General features: G+C 38.6%; 2 protein-coding genes and 1 non-coding gene across 3 annotated transcripts in view; 1 reads left to right on the top strand and 2 right to left on the bottom strand.

Moving 5' to 3' along the window:
• The window catches only part of CCDC34 (coiled-coil domain containing 34), a 29,991-nt gene extending 22,536 nt beyond the window's left edge, over positions 1–7,455 (bottom strand). Inside the window, exons 1-2 of the mRNA XM_049780963.1 lie at positions 7,092–7,455; positions 2,899–3,034 (exon numbers count right to left, since the gene is read on the bottom strand). Coding sequence (XP_049636920.1) covers positions 2,899–3,034; positions 7,092–7,429 — 474 coding nt within the window. The 5' untranslated portion in view covers positions 7,430–7,455. The remainder of the gene's footprint in view (positions 1–2,898; positions 3,035–7,091) is intronic.
• Positions 723–785, top strand: LOC126019220 (U7 small nuclear RNA). Its single transcript, XR_007498962.1, has one exon. It is a non-coding gene; the product is annotated as a U7 small nuclear RNA (small nuclear RNA).
• Positions 7,456–13,417: 5,962 nt separating the features above from the next.
• Positions 13,418–16,964, bottom strand: part of LGR4 (leucine rich repeat containing G protein-coupled receptor 4) — a 123,252-nt gene continuing 119,705 nt past the window's right edge. Inside the window, exon 18 of the mRNA XM_049780971.1 lies at positions 13,418–15,288. Within this exon, the coding sequence (XP_049636928.1) occupies positions 14,012–15,288 (1,277 nt within the window). The 3' untranslated portion in view covers positions 13,418–14,011. The remainder of the gene's footprint in view (positions 15,289–16,964) is intronic.

Raw genomic sequence — 16,964 nt, forward strand, 5'->3', positions numbered from 1 at the left:
TGCATAGCCAGGAGTAACCCCTGAGTGTCACTGGGTGTGGCCCAAACATCAAAAAAAAAATTCTGTGGCAGTTATTATTTTCTACTTATTGCACAGATGAGAAAACTGAGTTATAAATGCTTAAATAAACCTGCCTGACTACACAACATAGTATTTCTCAAGTCCTTGTCCTTTGAAGGGGAGATATTATTGTGTATTTTACCACAAATAAATATATATTTCAGAACAAAGTATCATTTGCTTCATTTAAAATATATCAAACTTTCTGAATATGTAATTCCCTAGTTAGAATATATCATGCTAGGGTCGAAGAGAGAGCACAGAAGTGGGTCTTTTTGCCTTGCATGCAGCTGACTCAGGATGGACTTGGTTCTGCTCCTGGCATCCCATATGGTCCCCCAAGCTTGCCAGGAGCGATTTCTGTGCACAGAGCTAGGAGTAACCCCTGAGCATCACGAGGTATGCCCCAAACCAATCAATTAATAAATAAACTGCTTTAAAAATTTTTTTAAAGAATATATCATGCTAAAAACAACTGATTTCAAAAGTAATATGCAAAATTTACTCCAAGATCATGCTAGGCAAAGCTTTAGCAAACAACAAGAATGTGTTTTTATAATCACTAATAGATCAGAATAAGCTTTATATATTATAAAGTAGTAAATCAGTGAATCATATTTTAATATATATTTAATACAACAAGTATATTTAAAAATACAGGCCAGTGTTACAGCTCTTTTAGAATTTGCCCATCAGGCCTTCTGGTCTCCACCAGAAGCTCCCCCCCCCCCAAAAAAAAATATGGGCCTGAGCAATAGTAAAAACGGTAGAGTGCTTGCCTTGCATGCAACCAACCTGGGTTGCCCTGCCAGAAGTAATTCCTGAGCTCACAGACAGTATTCTTGAGCACTGTTAGGTCTGGCCAAAAAAAAAAACAAGGAAAAAAATAAATTAAAAAAATTTTAAATTACGTGAAAAAAATGTGATAAAGAAATATATTTGTAACTTAATAGAAAAATATGGGATAGCAGAGTTTGACCCTAGTGCTAATAATGATGCTCAGCAACAGAGAACTTGCCTTAGATGTGTGAGGCCCTGGGTTTGATCCCTGAACTACCATAAAAAAAGAAAAAGAATTTGCTTTGATTTCATTAAAAAACAGGAAATACTCCACACTGTCCAAAATCTATCTGGCTTCTGTATAAGAGATAGAGGAATTCAACTCATGAGTTTGGTTACTAAGAGATGCTAAATCATCTAAACTCATTTGGGTGCTAGGTTCTATGCAGCAAATAGTATGAATTCAAAGAATAAAGGGTCTTAAGTGAAAATGTAACCCAAACTATTTTCAATGTGGAGGAACAGAGGTCCAGAAGGAGGCTCATGAAAACAGAATGTTCATAGGTAGGAAGGATGAAAGAGAAATACAATGAAAGTCTATGTTCATTTTTGTACTACAAACTCACTCTTGGGCACATTCTCTGAGTGACACAGAGAGAGATTTCTGCCTCTACCTCATCTTTTCTTTGTTTGTTGATTTTGTTTTTGTTTTTTGGGCCACACCCAGTGACTCTCAGGGGTTACACCTGGCTCTTGGCTCAGAAATCGCTCCTGGCTCAGGTGACCATATGGGATACCAGGGATCAAACCCAGGCCTGACCTGGGTCAGCTGCCTGTAAGGTAAATGCCCTACCTCTGCACCATTGCTCTGGCCCCTCAACTTCTCTTTCTTAAAAATTTTCTTTTTTTTTTTTTTTTTTTTTGGTTTTTGGGCCACACCCTGTGACGCTCAGGGGTTACTCCTGGCTATGCGCTCAGAAGTTGCTCCTGGCTTCTTGGGGGACCATATGGGACGCCGGGGGATCGAACCGCGGTCCGTGCGCAGGCAAGGCAGGCACCTTAGCTCCAGCGCCACCGCCCGGCCCCTCTTTCTTAAAAATTTTACCAGCAGCTGGAGTAACAGTACAGCAGGTAGTGGTTCAATCTCCAGAATTATAAGGCCCCCAAAGCACTGCTAGGATTAATTCCTGAGTACAGGAGTAATCCTTGAGCATTGCCGTTGTGGCCCCAAAACAATAACAAAAAAAATTTACCACACAGGGCTAGAGTGGATAGGGTACTTGCATTGCACTTAGCCAACCAGATTTAATTTCTGGCATCCCATATGGTCCTCTATGCCCCACCAGGAGTTTCTTGTGAGTACAGAGCCAAAAATAAGTCTTGAACACTACTAAATAAGGCCAAAATTCCGTTCCCATTCCCAAATTTTTTTTCAGGGCCAGAGAAATAGTAAATAAGGTTAGGGTCTTAAACTGCATATGATCACATATGACCTAAGTTCCCCTGAGCACTCCCAGGTGTGGCACACACCAACAGCCTAATTTTTTTAACCAACTATATGCATATGGTAAAACTCCATTGCATGTATCTATATATTTATTTATACATTTTTAAACTTTCATAGCAAAAAAATCTGAAAAGCTATATGCCATAATATTAAAAATGGTTATATTATCTTCAAGTGGTAAGGTTAGAGGAAATTTTAATTTTCAATTATGCCTAGTTATATTTTCTAAATGTTCAATGAACATGGTTTCTACAATAGCTTAAAATTTATATATCAAAAATGATATGACATGTACAAACTATTTAAAGGATAATCATATTAATACTATAATTCTGACAGTTGCTTTACTTTGTGATCTCATGGTTCGATAATAAAAAATAATGCTCTGGGTGGGATCAACAGGCTGAAAACATGCTTTGATTGCAGGAGGCATAGGCTCCCTGACATCAAGATTGATTAAAAAAAACTTAGCCAGGAATAGTCCCTTAATACTGTCCAGTGAGGTCCCCAATATAAAAATTGAAATTAAAAAATGTATTGTCCAGCTTTACCTCTATAGCTTTCTGTTGCAGACGGTCACGTTCTTCTTTTTCCTTGCCCACAAACCACAGTTCCCATGGTGTCAGGCTGCTTTCTTCTAAACATGCTAGTTTCTGTTCTTGGTTATCTTCTGTTCTAGGCACGTTACTACAAAAGATAAAATATAGTAGGTAGCACATGTACTCAAAATTCTTTAGCATAAAAGTAAAAATCACTAATGATAGAGAAAAAGCAGAATGTAATATTTTATTCACAAGTTTTTTGATTTATTTTATTAAAAAAACCGTGATACATTCAGGCATACAATGTTCCAACACAGATGACACTATCAGTGTCAACCACCCTCACCAATATTCCAGATTCCTTCCCATTACCCCACCTCCACTCCCAGCCTGCAATTTTCACATGCACTTTTTAAAGTTTGGTTGCTAAAGTTTAAGTCTCATGATTTCAATATTGTTGACTATGTAGTTTGTATATGTAGCTCTTATTCCTTAACTCTAAATGTACCTAAATCCCCTTGACTCTCACTTCTCATTACTTCTCATAACTTCCTCCCCTCCGCGCCACTGTCTTTCCTTCTTCTTCCTATGCTAAGGGCCAAGGATAATCTCTGTATCTTCTCTGAAACACTGCATTCCCTCATCCAATTATGCTAGATACCACATATGAATAATATCATCCTGACAACACTTTTATCAATAAATGTACATAATAATTATATTCAAATATATATTTAAAATATTATAAAGGGAGTCCAATAATTGTCTATTCAAATGTTTTAATTTCCTTCATCCTCTAAAAAATCATTGGAATGATATATGTGGTCTATATGTCTCAATAAAAAGCAAACTTTTTAATTTTTTTATAACCAGGTATCAACTTTGACAACAATCCTTTAATCTAAAAACAAATCACATATCTGGACAAGTAATTACAAATACTACCAGACTTGACATAACAGGTCTCTATCTCTCTCTGCTTCAAGCCATAGTCCTCCTCACTTGTTGCTTATTGTTTCATATAGTCTTCTTTCATGTCAATTCTAAGTCTCCAATTTCTTTAGTGGATCAAGGATCAAAAAAGATCCCTGGGACTGGAGCAGCAGTCCCATCTGCCTTGCACACAGCTGACCTAGGATAGACCTCGGTTCGATCCCCCAGAATCCCATATGGTCCCCCAAGCCAGGAGCGGTGTCTGAGCGCATTGCCAGGAGTAACCCCTGAGCATCACTGGCTGTGACCCAAAAACCAAACAAACAATAAAAAGAAAGGTCCTTAAAAGGTCAAAACAATAAAAGCGAAATATCAAAACTTGATTCTCAGGAATTAGTTCTTGATAAAGTACAAAGGTTTAGGTACTAGTATAATCCCCAGCACTGCGTATTGCACCCCCAACAGCTGCCAGGAGTGACTTCTAAGCACAAAAAAATGAAAGCAAAGACAGGAATAAGTCAGGAGCACTACCACGTATGACCTAAACCACCCCAATCCTTCCAAAATAAATAAATAAATAAATAAATAAATAAATAAATAAATAAATAAATAAATAAATAAATAAAAAGGATTTGGTAACTGCTTATATACCAGAATCTTTTTTCTTTTTTTCTTTTTTTTTTGGGGGGGGGGCCACAACTGGCAGCATTCAGAGGTTACTCCTGGCTCTGTACTCAGAAATTGCTTCTGGCAGGCGTGGGGAACCATATGGAATGCCAGGGATAGAACCCAGGTCAGTCCTGGGCCGGCTGCCTGTGAAGCAAATGCCCTGCAGCTGTGCTATTGCTCCAGCCCCTGGCATCTTCTTTCTTATCCAAATTCTATGTTAACATTACTAAAATTCTGCAGTATGAATTCATACCTTTACACACTAGCTTTGCAAAAATCTTGAGATTCCTTTTCTGATTTGATTTCAAGCTTAGATTTGGGAGTGAAATACTTGAGGTGAGTCACTACTTGTTTCTTTCTAGGTGTACCTAATGTAGTTTTTGCACTAAACATTGGATGTATGTTGTGTTCTTGCTGCAACAGAATTTACATTGGGTGAGTAGTGATTGTTAGTTTTAGTAGTAATATGTTGAATACCCTTCTCAGACATTATATTCATTGCCTCATAGTGAAACTGAAAAATATCTGGACTAGATGCCTTGGATTTTCTGTCCCTTGTCCAGCTCTGCTAATAGGCCATGGATTTCTTACCAGATAAACAAGCCCTCAGTCCACAAAAGAAGCCTTACTCAGGGTCAGAATAACAGTACAGTAGGTAGGATGCTATCTTTCCATATAGCCGATCCAAACTCAACTTTCAAAACCCCATATGGCTCCCTAATCCTTACCAAGAGTGATCCCTAAGCACAGAAAAAGGGATAACCCCTGAACATCACAAGGTGTGGCCTAACACTCCCCCTCCAAAAATAATAATCTCTAGGTTAATACTGTGGTCTGTATAAAGAATGCCTACAGTCCAGAATTTCAGCTGGACTTTGAGTAAGGCAGCTCTGCTTCCTCCTTGCTCCAATCTGGAATCCTCACTAACTTAGATTCAACTCCAACTCCCTTAATCCCATGAGTTATTTTTAGAAAGCATAAAGCAATTGAGCTTCGGTTTTAATAGCCATGATTTCTTAAGCTGCAAAAGTTATCTATATTGCTTATTCTTATTTAAGCCCAGAAGATACATACTATACTAAGACCTGTGAGAGCAGGTCCTTTGTTAGGATTCTTCATAACTAAATTTCTCACAGATCTTACCTATTTCCATTCTCATTAATGCATTTAAATTTTCTTCTCATTATTCACTGGGAAGGGAGTTTAGGAGGCAATGAGGCGGTTCCCAAGTGGTGCTTAGTAGGCCTGAGCTAGTCCTGATATACTCGGCCTGCCTATGCAAGCCTCTTCAGTGCTTGGATCCAGCAGCACAGTGCAATTCAGTGAAGTCTGGAACGTCACTAGCACCACACCAAGGGACTAAACTTGAGTTCTCAAATAGTCAATATACAGACACCACACCATTGAGTTCTCTCTCCCACTCCAATTTGTACCTTTTAGGTCTCCTATCCTATGGCTTAATTTTGACTTTTCAGAGAGGTTACTGAGACTACTCTACAAAGGCTCTGAACTACTACGCCTGCCTCAAAAGAGCAATTTTTTTTCTTTTTGGTTTTTGGGTCACACCCGGCAGTGCTCAGGGGTTACTCCTGATTCTATGATCAGAAATCGCCCTTGGCAGGCACAGGGGACCATATGGGATGGCAGGATTCGAACCACCGTCCCTCTGCATGAAAGGCAAACGCCTTACCTCCACGCTATCTCTCCGGCCCCTCAAAAGAGCAATTTGTATAGGGTTATGGACAACTGCTTCATATATTTAATTAACAGGCAGAGGGTAGAGGAGAGGATTTGATGGGTGTTCTCTGAAAGTAGGCCCAGCTCTATTAATAACTAGACGTATTCCTCTGAATCAGACTCTATTCTGAGCCAGTTCTGTTATCTGAAAAATAAAGAGCTTGATCTATGGTTGAACTCCAAGACAGAAGAGACCATTTTCATCTTCTTTATAGCGCTAGTATCTAGATTAATATGTGGCAGCATGAGAATGAGTAATTGTAGTATTAAACCCATTAAGATATTTTAAGAGTGTTTGCGCTTGCTAGCATTTTTTGATTCACTGACCCCAAGCTGTTTCCAGACCAGAAGCTGACATTTGCTAACCACTGTGTTCCAGCTCCTTATTTATGACATAAAGTATGCAGTCTAGACAAAACTATCTTATCGACAATAATATAATTCTAAAAACATCTACTGGAACTACAAATGGCACAACAAGAACCACTTTTTTCTTTTTAAATTTGGGACGCCGAAGGGGTTTGAATCAGCATCCAGCAAAACTCACAATCTGCCTTGTGAATCTTGAAAAACAATTCCTGAAAGGGTAGCAAAATGGGGGGGCATGCTTGTCACTACTGTTTTCTTTTTTTTCTGGGTAGTGAGATAATGATCCTAGTCTCCAGAAATCGAAAGAATCCATGGAGACATGGTTCCCCATGGGAAGACCCAACCCAGGAAGATACTGAGGATGCAAGAGCTGCCCCTTGAGAAACAGGCGAGAGGTGTGCCAGCCATCTGGTCCTGAGAATTGGGGGGGGGGGGGGGAGAGGCTAAGGAAAATGTCGAGAGGGACTGTGTGGGGCCTGGGTCCTCGACTTTACCTGGAGAACCCCTGTAAATCCATGCCTCTCAAACTCTCCACCTTGGCCTCTGCCAGCAGGGCTTCTTGCTCGCCATCTTGCTCCTCATTCTCCCCGTCCCCGTTGGGGCCAAACGGGAAGCCCCGGTGGCTCAGGGGCGACAAGAGCGACAAGGTCGAATTACTGAAGCTCATAGGCGGCGAGTCCAAAGGCACCAGCTCCTGCCCACGGGAGCCCGCCCTGACTACAGAGGAGCACGAGGACGGCCGAGACCGAACCCGAGACTTGGAGGTGCAGCCCCCCGAAATTCCGAGCTCGCCTGACGGTGGAGTAGCCTCCCATCGCGCCGCCGCCCACATCAGGCCCGCCAAGTTCAAACTCTGCTAGCGGCGGCGGCGGCGGTGGCAGGGCCGTGCTTTCCCAGCATGCACTGCGCGCTCCGGGCCTGGCCAATCAGAAGGCGGCAGATCCTGCGTTGTCATGGCGACGCGTGGAGTCGCGAAGGGTTTTTTTTTTTTTGGTCCCGGCCTGCAAAGCGTGGCTTCCGGTGTTAGGCCGCGCCCCGGTCAGCTCTACTCCTGAAGCGTGCAAATAAATGAATAGGGTCAAACTTGTTTAGTCAGCACCTAGACTCCATTGGTTGCGAGGTTCAGCAACCAGCTGACTAATTTGGTTTTGGGGTTTTTTTTTTGTTTTTTTTGGGGGGAGGGGAGGATTTTTTTAGGTGAATGTCATTTTTTTCTTTTATTTTTTTGATTTAATTATTTTATATATATTAAAAAAAAAGACCCTTCACCAATGCAACATGCCCATCACCAATGTCCCAAGAGTTCTTCCTACCCACCCCACATCCGGCCTGTACTCTAGACAGGCTTTCTATTTCTTCCCTCATTCCGTCACATTTTGTTATAGTTCTCAGTGTAATTATTTCTGTGACTGCACCCATCACTCTCTGTGGTGAGCTTCATATCCTGAGCTGGACCTTCCAGTTCTCTATTTTGTCTCTGAGAATCATTACACAAATGTCTTATTTTTCTCAGAACCCTTAGATGAGTGAGACCAAAAAAAGAAAACAAAAACAAAAGAAATACAGCTATTTTGAATGCCGCTTCCCCTGCCCCCCCCCCTTTTTTTGCTGTGGTCTCATAGTTTAATTTCGTAGCTGAAAGATGCTATCTTTAAATTAGGCATAGACTTTAAATCCAAACTACACCTGTCTCTGATAAAGTCAAATTACAAGCCAGATCTTTCAGCTACAAGTCAAGTTTTCTCAGCATAGGACCATATTTCATGGGAAAGGGTACTGAGCTATCGCCCAGTTTACTAAAGGTCTCCAAACAGTTTAGGACAGTTTCTTACTTTTTTGGGGGGTTGTTGTTTAATTGTTTGTTTGTGGCTAGAACCTTTCTTGATATGTATCCTATGAGAACTAATTTATGTCTGTGAATTTGGGGTCCTCTTGGAAGAGTAGAGTGTGTGCAAGTGTCCAAACTAAGCACTTAGGAGAGCTTTGATTTAAGATTAAAGCCCTGCCTTAACAAGTTTTTTTCTTTTTTCGTTAACATTTTATTTATTTAGGTTTTGGGGCCACACCAGCATTGCTCAGGGGTTACTCCTGGCTCTGTGCTCAGAATTCACTCCTGGCAGACTCGGAGGACCATGTGGGATGCCAGGAATGGAACCCAGGTCTGTCCAAGTCAACCACATGCAAGGCAAATGCCCTACTGCTGTGCTATCACACCGGCCCCACAAGTTTTTTCTTTTGTGAATTAAAAGATTAGAAAAAGTTCATTGACTCCATTAAAATACTCCGATAGGAAAAAGTTACATTATCAAAAAGATTTCATCCTCTTAGAAACAACAATCAAAGTTGCAAGGTAAAGGTGATAGTTTTATTTACACGGATAAAGCCATATAGTCTGGTTTTTGTCCAGCTTATAATGTAGAATGCTGATAGGACTATCACACTGAAAACTGATAATAGCTAAAACAAAGAAAATTGTTACTTACATGCCAAAAAAAAAGGTACAAAATCTTTGATGAAATTTAGATCTGCAAAATTGAATACCTTAGAATTGGCATGGCAGAAATAATAGCAATCAAGGGCAATTCAAGAGATAAAAACTGTGGTAAAATACATAACCAGAGATATTTGATTAAATACATAAATGAAATATTAACCTAATTATCATTATTATTACTGTTTCATTTTGTTTGGGGCCACATCCGAAGGTGCTCAGGTTACTTCTGGCCCTGCCTGCACTCAGCAATCATTCTTTGGGGGAGTGGGGGTATTGGGTCACACCTGGTGGTGCTCAGGAGTTACTCCTGGCTCTTTGCTCAAAAATCACTCCTGGCACTCACGAGGAACCACATGGGATGCCGGGATTGAACCACCATCTGTCCTGGATCGGCTTTGTTGGCTTCGTGCAAGGCAAACGCCCTACCACTGTGCTATCTCTCCCGCCTCTCAGCAATCATTTTTGGTGGGCTTTTACCAGCTGCATGGGTGTACACTTTCTTTTCAGCCTTGGAATATTAATCCTATTAAAACTTTTAATCAAAACAAAAGGAACAGCTTTGGATATAGTACAGGAGTTAAGGTGCTTGCTTTTATCACAGAGACTTGTGCACTTTATATTCTCTGATAAGCATTGCCTATGGTCACTCCTAAACAAAGAGCTGAGGATAACCTCTGCTCACCATAGGGTCACAAAACTGACTTGGGAACTTCTTTAATATTTTCATATATGGTTAATACTTTTTATTTTGTTTTGGGGCAACACATGGCTCTGATACTGGGATGCCAGGAATTGAACCCGAATCCATTCCAGATCGGTCCTGGGCAAGGCAAACACCCTACCACTGTGCTATTGCTCTGGCCTCTGGTTAATACCTTTTATGAAAAAAAAATTCTGATCAGTAATAGCATAAGAAAAACTGCCCACTCTAGAGCTTGATAAGAAACTAAATTTGATAATGTATATACCCAATGGACATAACCAGACATAAAAGCATGGGAGAGAGAGGAGGGGACTAGCAGGCATATATGTTTTAGTATAAGAGGATCCCGGTTTTCAGTAGGTGGTTTTTCTTGCTCATTTATTTCCTTCAGTAGATCCTTACTCCAACTGTAAAGTAGGGAAATAATCTACGTTCAGTGTTACCTGATTGGTCATCAAATTTTCTAACAAATAGAACCTGACATAAATTATACCACTTAAACCCCCAAACTTTCCCATTGTAACTTGTATAAAGATTAAAAATGCCAGCAACTTCTCTGTTTCCATTAGATCTCTTTTTTTGTGGGGAGTTGATTTTATTTTGGTCACACCCGGCATGACTCTGTGCTCAGAAATCACAGGCTTGGGTAACCATATGGGATGCTGGGAATCAAACCAAAGTCTGTCTGGGATTGGCTGCATATAAGGCAAATGGCCTATCACTGTGCTATCGCTCCAGTTCCTCCATTGATTCTCTTTCTAAGAGCCATTTCATTACTGAGAAAAGAGAAGACATAATCAAATGTGGTGAATTATATATTAATGTATGGCAATGTTCAGATGAGGGGCTTTCCCTTAAATTTTAGCATATGACTGCACTTTCTACTTATTTTGACTTTCATGGTGTATTTGAGAAAATGTGCACCAAGATTAAGGCACTTGTCTTGCACAAAGCAAATTGATCCCTAATACAACATATGGTCCTACAAAAACTATCAGGAGTGATTCCTGAGAGCGTGAAATAAGCTTGAGCACCAGAGTGTGGCCCTCAAACTAAAACAATAAAAACCCTTATCTGTTATAAAACATATACATTATATATGTATATATAATTATATATAGCCCTATACATATTATAATATGTAAAAAATGGTATTTTAGGTTTGCAGATTTGCTTCAAAATAATCCAGTGAGATTAGAGGGGGTTAGTGAATGGGTTAAAGAAGAAATAAGATTCATGTTATGGGTAATGGTGATCGATGAGATCTGAGGGGATGAAGTAAGGGGTAACTATACCATGCTACATTGTTGTTTTGGGGAGAAATTGCTAAGCATTTGCTGAAATTTAAGATTAACAAAACCAAAACAAAATACAACTACATCTCAATAGAAACTGGCTTGTGCTTTGGATCCTAAATTTTAGTGACTTAGGTGATATTGTATTGACTTCATTTTCTCATGTAAATGAGTGCTTGATTATCGTGAATACTGAGATATTTCTAAGCACTGGTTAATTGAAAGCACTTGGTATCATGCTTTTTAATCATTTGCTTTGAGAGAGCGGAGTGAGCTTCACCCAGAGTGCTTGGGTGCTATCCCTGACTCTGTGCTTATGAGTGACCCCTGTTGGTGCTCAGAAGACTACATATGATTGGTGTGGGAGATCAAACTGGGGTCAGTTACATATAAGTGCTTTACCTCCTGTACTGTATCTCTGACCCAAATCATTTGCTTTTAAATAAAAGCTCAAATAATGATATTCCCTTACATTTTACAATGATTCTGGTTCAGACTTTGAAAAAAGCCATGTAAATTGCAGTAGTATTTTTTCAATGTTTCTTCTAAAATTCACTACATAAAAATCTTTTGAGGAGGGCCAGAAAGATAGTACAGTAAGGTGCTTGTTTTGCATACAGCCCACTAGGATTCGATTCCCACTATTCTGTATGGTCTCCCGAGCTACACCAGGGATAATACCTGATTGCAGAGCCAAGAGTAAATGCTGAGCATCATGTGGCGTATCCAAAAAATGAAAAAAAAATTAGGGATTGGAGAGATGGTACTGTAGGCAGGACACTCGCCTTGCATAGGATAGTCCAGGTTTGATCCTTGGTATCCCATATCATTGCCAAGAATGATCCTGAACAAGAAGCAGGAATAAGTCCCAAGCACCACCAGGTGGACCCTGCCCTAATGAATTTAACCTCTTATTGTAATACTAAGTAAATTCACTACTATACTTAGCTAATAATTTTGTGCTAATAATTTTAGTAATTCAAAACAGTGCTACAGCCTAGATTTCCTACCTGGCAATGTTCTAAAAAATGATGCTATCCTAGTAATGGAATCCAGGTCTCAAATGTAAGGATCTTTTCCCACCCCTGAGCCATCTTTTTTAGGTTCTACTAATCTGTTTTAAAATGAACACAATGTATTCATCAGTAACTTGGATTTTGAAACAAACAAACCCTTTAGTTAAAGTATTTTTTTTTACCCAAGTTATGATTTAATGTTTATCAGATGTGTAAATATACAAACATGATAGCAATTTTTGAAACTTGTGAATAGTAGGCCTTTAAAATTACAACACACTGTAAATAGATCCCAATTTTATACAAACTACGAAATTTTGATATACAAAGATTCTGTTTTTATTACACTGACAATGTACAACCGTGACTATTTACAATGCCAAGAAGTATATAAACCACAATTTAACATTCTGCTACTGGCAGCCACTAGAGTTTAGGAGGTAGCTTTAATTAAACAAAATGAACAGAGCCACATTCCCCAACTTGTGTTCTAAAATAATTTACATAAGATAAAAATTCATTATATGCACAGTATGTACAGTTTAATTATTAAACTGTAATCTAGTTTAAGTTTTAGTACATCCTGAATAACTAATATGGCAGTGGGTATGCTATCAATTTAGCATATTGTTCAAAAAACATATTGAACATTTATAACTTTTAAGACGCTACACAGTGACATGTCAAAAGTCCAAAATTGAGAGTCAGGTATAATTTTTAATTTTTAAAAGCAATGGCCTCAATTTTTCGATCCCCTCTCCTTACTAACATATTTGTCTTGTTTCACAAGAACACATCTAAACTATTATGGAGGCACTATTGTGTGCCACAGCAAGGAACCTACTGTATGGAAGCTTCTGTATGGAAGCTTTCCATTATGTATGGAAGCATCTATGTAAGGAGAATCCAGCTCACTAAGAAATAAATTAAGTGCTTTTATCAGAATTTCTTCTTTCAAATAAATGTAATTATTTATGTCTATCACAGAAAATTTTTTGTTTAATTCAAATGGTAAGTAGAAAATACCAACAAAATCTTGGAAAATATCGGTATAGCCAATTCTAACTAGAAATGTTTAGTAATGGTGAAATTACGAAGGTGTCAAATCCTTCCAATACCATTCAAATCCCCTATTTGTTCAAAGTTTAACCAAATCTATGGAGTCCACACAGAAATTAGTCATTTATTTTTTCAGTAATGTGATCACAAAACACTGAGGGAAAATTACTGTGATCTCACCAAGGCAATATATTGTAATAATTCAAAAGAAATGCTTAGCTATTCTTTTAAAATGTAACAGGTGTTAATATTATTTTAAAAAATCTTCAGGCTTCAAAGTTATATATCCAACAAAATTTATGATTATTACATCCAAGATAGTAACAGAACATGCAGTAATGCCATGCCCATAACATACTCTCACAGTTCTAACTGGGAGATAGTCCCTTTTTGGCCCTGCAGTAAGTTGTCCTGAGATTAAAGATGAAACATTAGGTAAAATTAGCAAGACTTTTTTTTCAGTTATTATAAAAATCATACACTTAAAAATATTAACAGCTGCTCTTTATCTTGTGCTTTATTCAGAATAGGTATATATTTGCTTCCTGTGATTCAGAAAAACCTAATCTTATATCACTTACAGTGATACTAATACAGACTGTCTTTTTCAAATTACCAATTTATTTCAAAAAGATGAAACACTGCTTGAATGTTGCATTTTTAACTGAGAGTTCAGGCACTTGTTCTTTGAAAATATCAGGTTTATGAAATACACTGCCATCTTCTTCTATGTGACACCAGGAAGTGATCACAGAAGTGTTTCCCAGATGAAAGGTCAGACGAGGGTTCATTGGACAAACACTGTGATTTCAGTTCATGGGGAAAACAGTTACAAACACATATTAATTCAGTCTTTAACTCTTGGTAGATTGTAGGCATAGCGTACCAAAGGAAATCCTCGACTCTGATAGAAGCAAGCTCGCCCACAGGCCTGCACCTGGTCAGAACTGTCCGAGACAAAAGAATCTTCTTCATCTGCATAATCAGAGTGGGCCGACTGTGTCCCGCAGTCAGACCAATAGCCGTCTGGTCTTTGGCAAGAACCCACTGCCAATGCAGGGCAGCTGTGTGATTTTATTAAGTGTTTGCATGACACTGGCTTTGTCAAAAGAAATGATTCGCAGCAGTCACACACAGTCAGGTTACCCTGTAAATGCGAGTACATGCCACAGTCATAGTAGAAATCCTGTTCTACACAACCAGCTTGGCTACTGATGGAAACGGAAACAGATCCACTTTTTTTTGTCATAAGTCGCTTCAGTAACTTCCAGTCTTCTTTAAATTTCGGGTTGAAGAAAACATACAGGACTGGGTTCAGGCAAGCAGGCAAGGGGAAAAATATCAGCGTCACAGACTTCATGATTTCAGGACTGATAGAGATTGCAGTGATCAATGGTGCAAAGGAGAAAAATGCAACGGGGCAGAAAAAGATGCAATTGGTGAAGATCAGCCATGCGACATGCTTAATCATGCTAGAATGAGAGTTCTCTGAAAGGTCCTCTTTTTCCAAGTTGCAGTAAAGTTTAGTGTAGATAACTGCCATTAATAAAAATGCTAGTGAATTTAATAGCACTAAGGTTACAGTAAATCCCAATGATGGTGTCTCTCCAGTGGGAAATGGCAAGCACAGAGGTGATGAAGAATATTCCCCTCCATGGAACAGAGGAAAACAGCCTGCTACTGCAGCCCCTAGGAAAGCACAAAGGGCAGCAACCCGGAACTGTTTGAGATGATTGCTTTTCCCGCTTTTCATTATATCTTTCGCATATAAACTTCTCTCAATAGCTGCTAACATTAATAAAAATATGGCACTTTCTGAAGAGAAAACAGCAAGAAAGCCAGCTATTTTGCAGCCACTGCCAATCTCCCACCAAATGCCAAATTCAGCAAATCTGCCCCAGGACACAGCATCAAGAAAAGTTAAGATGCCAGTGTAGGCACCCATAAATAAGTTAGATACAGCAATCAGGCCTATGAACAATTTGGATGAAGGTAGTGATGTGCAAGATGCAAATGTAGTTAAAATGACAATCAGGTTGAAAAACAAAGCAACCAAGAAGATGAACCACACTGTAAGGCGAATCATCCAGCTTCCCAGTAAATATTCGCAGGGTTTAAAAGCACCTATAATGAGAGAGAAATAAAAGACAATTTAGAAAATAACATATTCTATATGATAGGTAGCAGGTCTAGAATAATTCGATCCACTACTGTACTGTACTGTACTATACTGAGCTGAAAAGATTACTATCTTTATATATATTCATCACTGAATAATGCTACTTTTATTTATTTTGGGGGAACCATACCCAGCAATTTTCAAGAGTTACTCCTGGCTCTGCACTCAGAAATTATTCCTGGCAGTGACTGAGTAGAGACCATATGATATGCCTGGGATTGAAACTAGGCTAGCTTACATGCAAGGCAAATGCCCTACCCACTGCACTATCACTCTGGCCCCAAATGAGGCTATTTTAAAAATAATCTTTTTTTTTTTTGGTAGAAAAAAGTTTAATTACTTGAAGCTAGGAAAAAAGTATGAATGCTTTTTACATAAGCTGTTTAAACAATAAATGTAACAGGAAAATATGCAACCAAGGCAGAAAATATAATCTAATCTTCCTTTATACATATTTAATAAAAATCATATACTAAAATTTTTAAAATGTCACTTTCTTATACATAGGTTAATTTACATAACTACACAGCACATAGTACAGTAAGTAGCATAAGAAAAATACTTGGTATATTGAAAGCTTGGGAAAAAATGATCTAGGCTTTTAATTTAAGGTGCAAAACTTATTGCTCTCATTGGATACAGCAACGTAAATCTCTACAAATTTCACTTTTTCATCTATTTCTGTATAAATTTAAGTTACATAGAATTGTATAAAAAGTTTATACATAAGATACCTAAGGATGCTAAAAGGCGTAATGTCAGGTTTCAAGAAACAATATGTTCCTTCCCAGTCCTAATTCCCTTTATAATAATCACATATATGCAGATATTTTTACATATTTTTAAAATTATTTTCCAAGGCAATCTGGTAAGGCATACAAAGATAGTCTAACTGTTAAGACTGTGGCTCAGTGGAAGAGGATCTGCCTTACATGTGTGAGCCCCTAGGTTCAAGTCCAAGCATTGCATAATGCCCTGAATTCTGCCACATGTGGCCCCAAACCAAAAAAAAAAAAGTATAATTATCCCCATTTTCATCCAGCAAAACTGAGGTTTTAAATTATTTGAACTGACAAATGATGAGATTTTACTGACTGATTTTACTGACTATAAGATTAAGTAAAATAGTAAAGAGAGAACAAAACCATATTTCTGTTATGCCCAATAAAACCTGGTAAACTTAATTAGAATTACAGGAAATAATTTAGTAGCTGATTTGTATGTTTTAGTAGTGACTTTGACACACAAATCGTGTCACAAAGATAACTGTCTTTATTTGAAAACTGTCAAAGAATAGATCAATGAGGGAGGGGGTAAAAAAAAAAAGAACAGATCAATGAGATAGCAAAGCAGGTAGGGTGCTTGCCTTGTACACAAACACACTTGACTCAGGATCAATCCTTGGCACCACATATGGTCCCCAAGAACCTCCAGAAGCTACCTTTAAACACAGTCAGGAGTAAGCCCAGACATAGCTGGGTGTGTCTTCATCCCCTCAAAAAACATAAAACAAAACAAAACAAAAATTGTTAAGTTTTCTTTCCTTTCACTTTTTTGTTGGTGCAGGGAATCAAAGCCAGGGACTTTAACACACATGCAAGGCAGGTGATTTTGAGATAAA

Source organism: Suncus etruscus, chromosome 9 (assembly GCF_024139225.1).
Source record: "Suncus etruscus isolate mSunEtr1 chromosome 9, mSunEtr1.pri.cur, whole genome shotgun sequence".
Lineage (NCBI taxonomy): Eukaryota > Metazoa > Chordata > Mammalia > Eulipotyphla > Soricidae > Suncus > Suncus etruscus.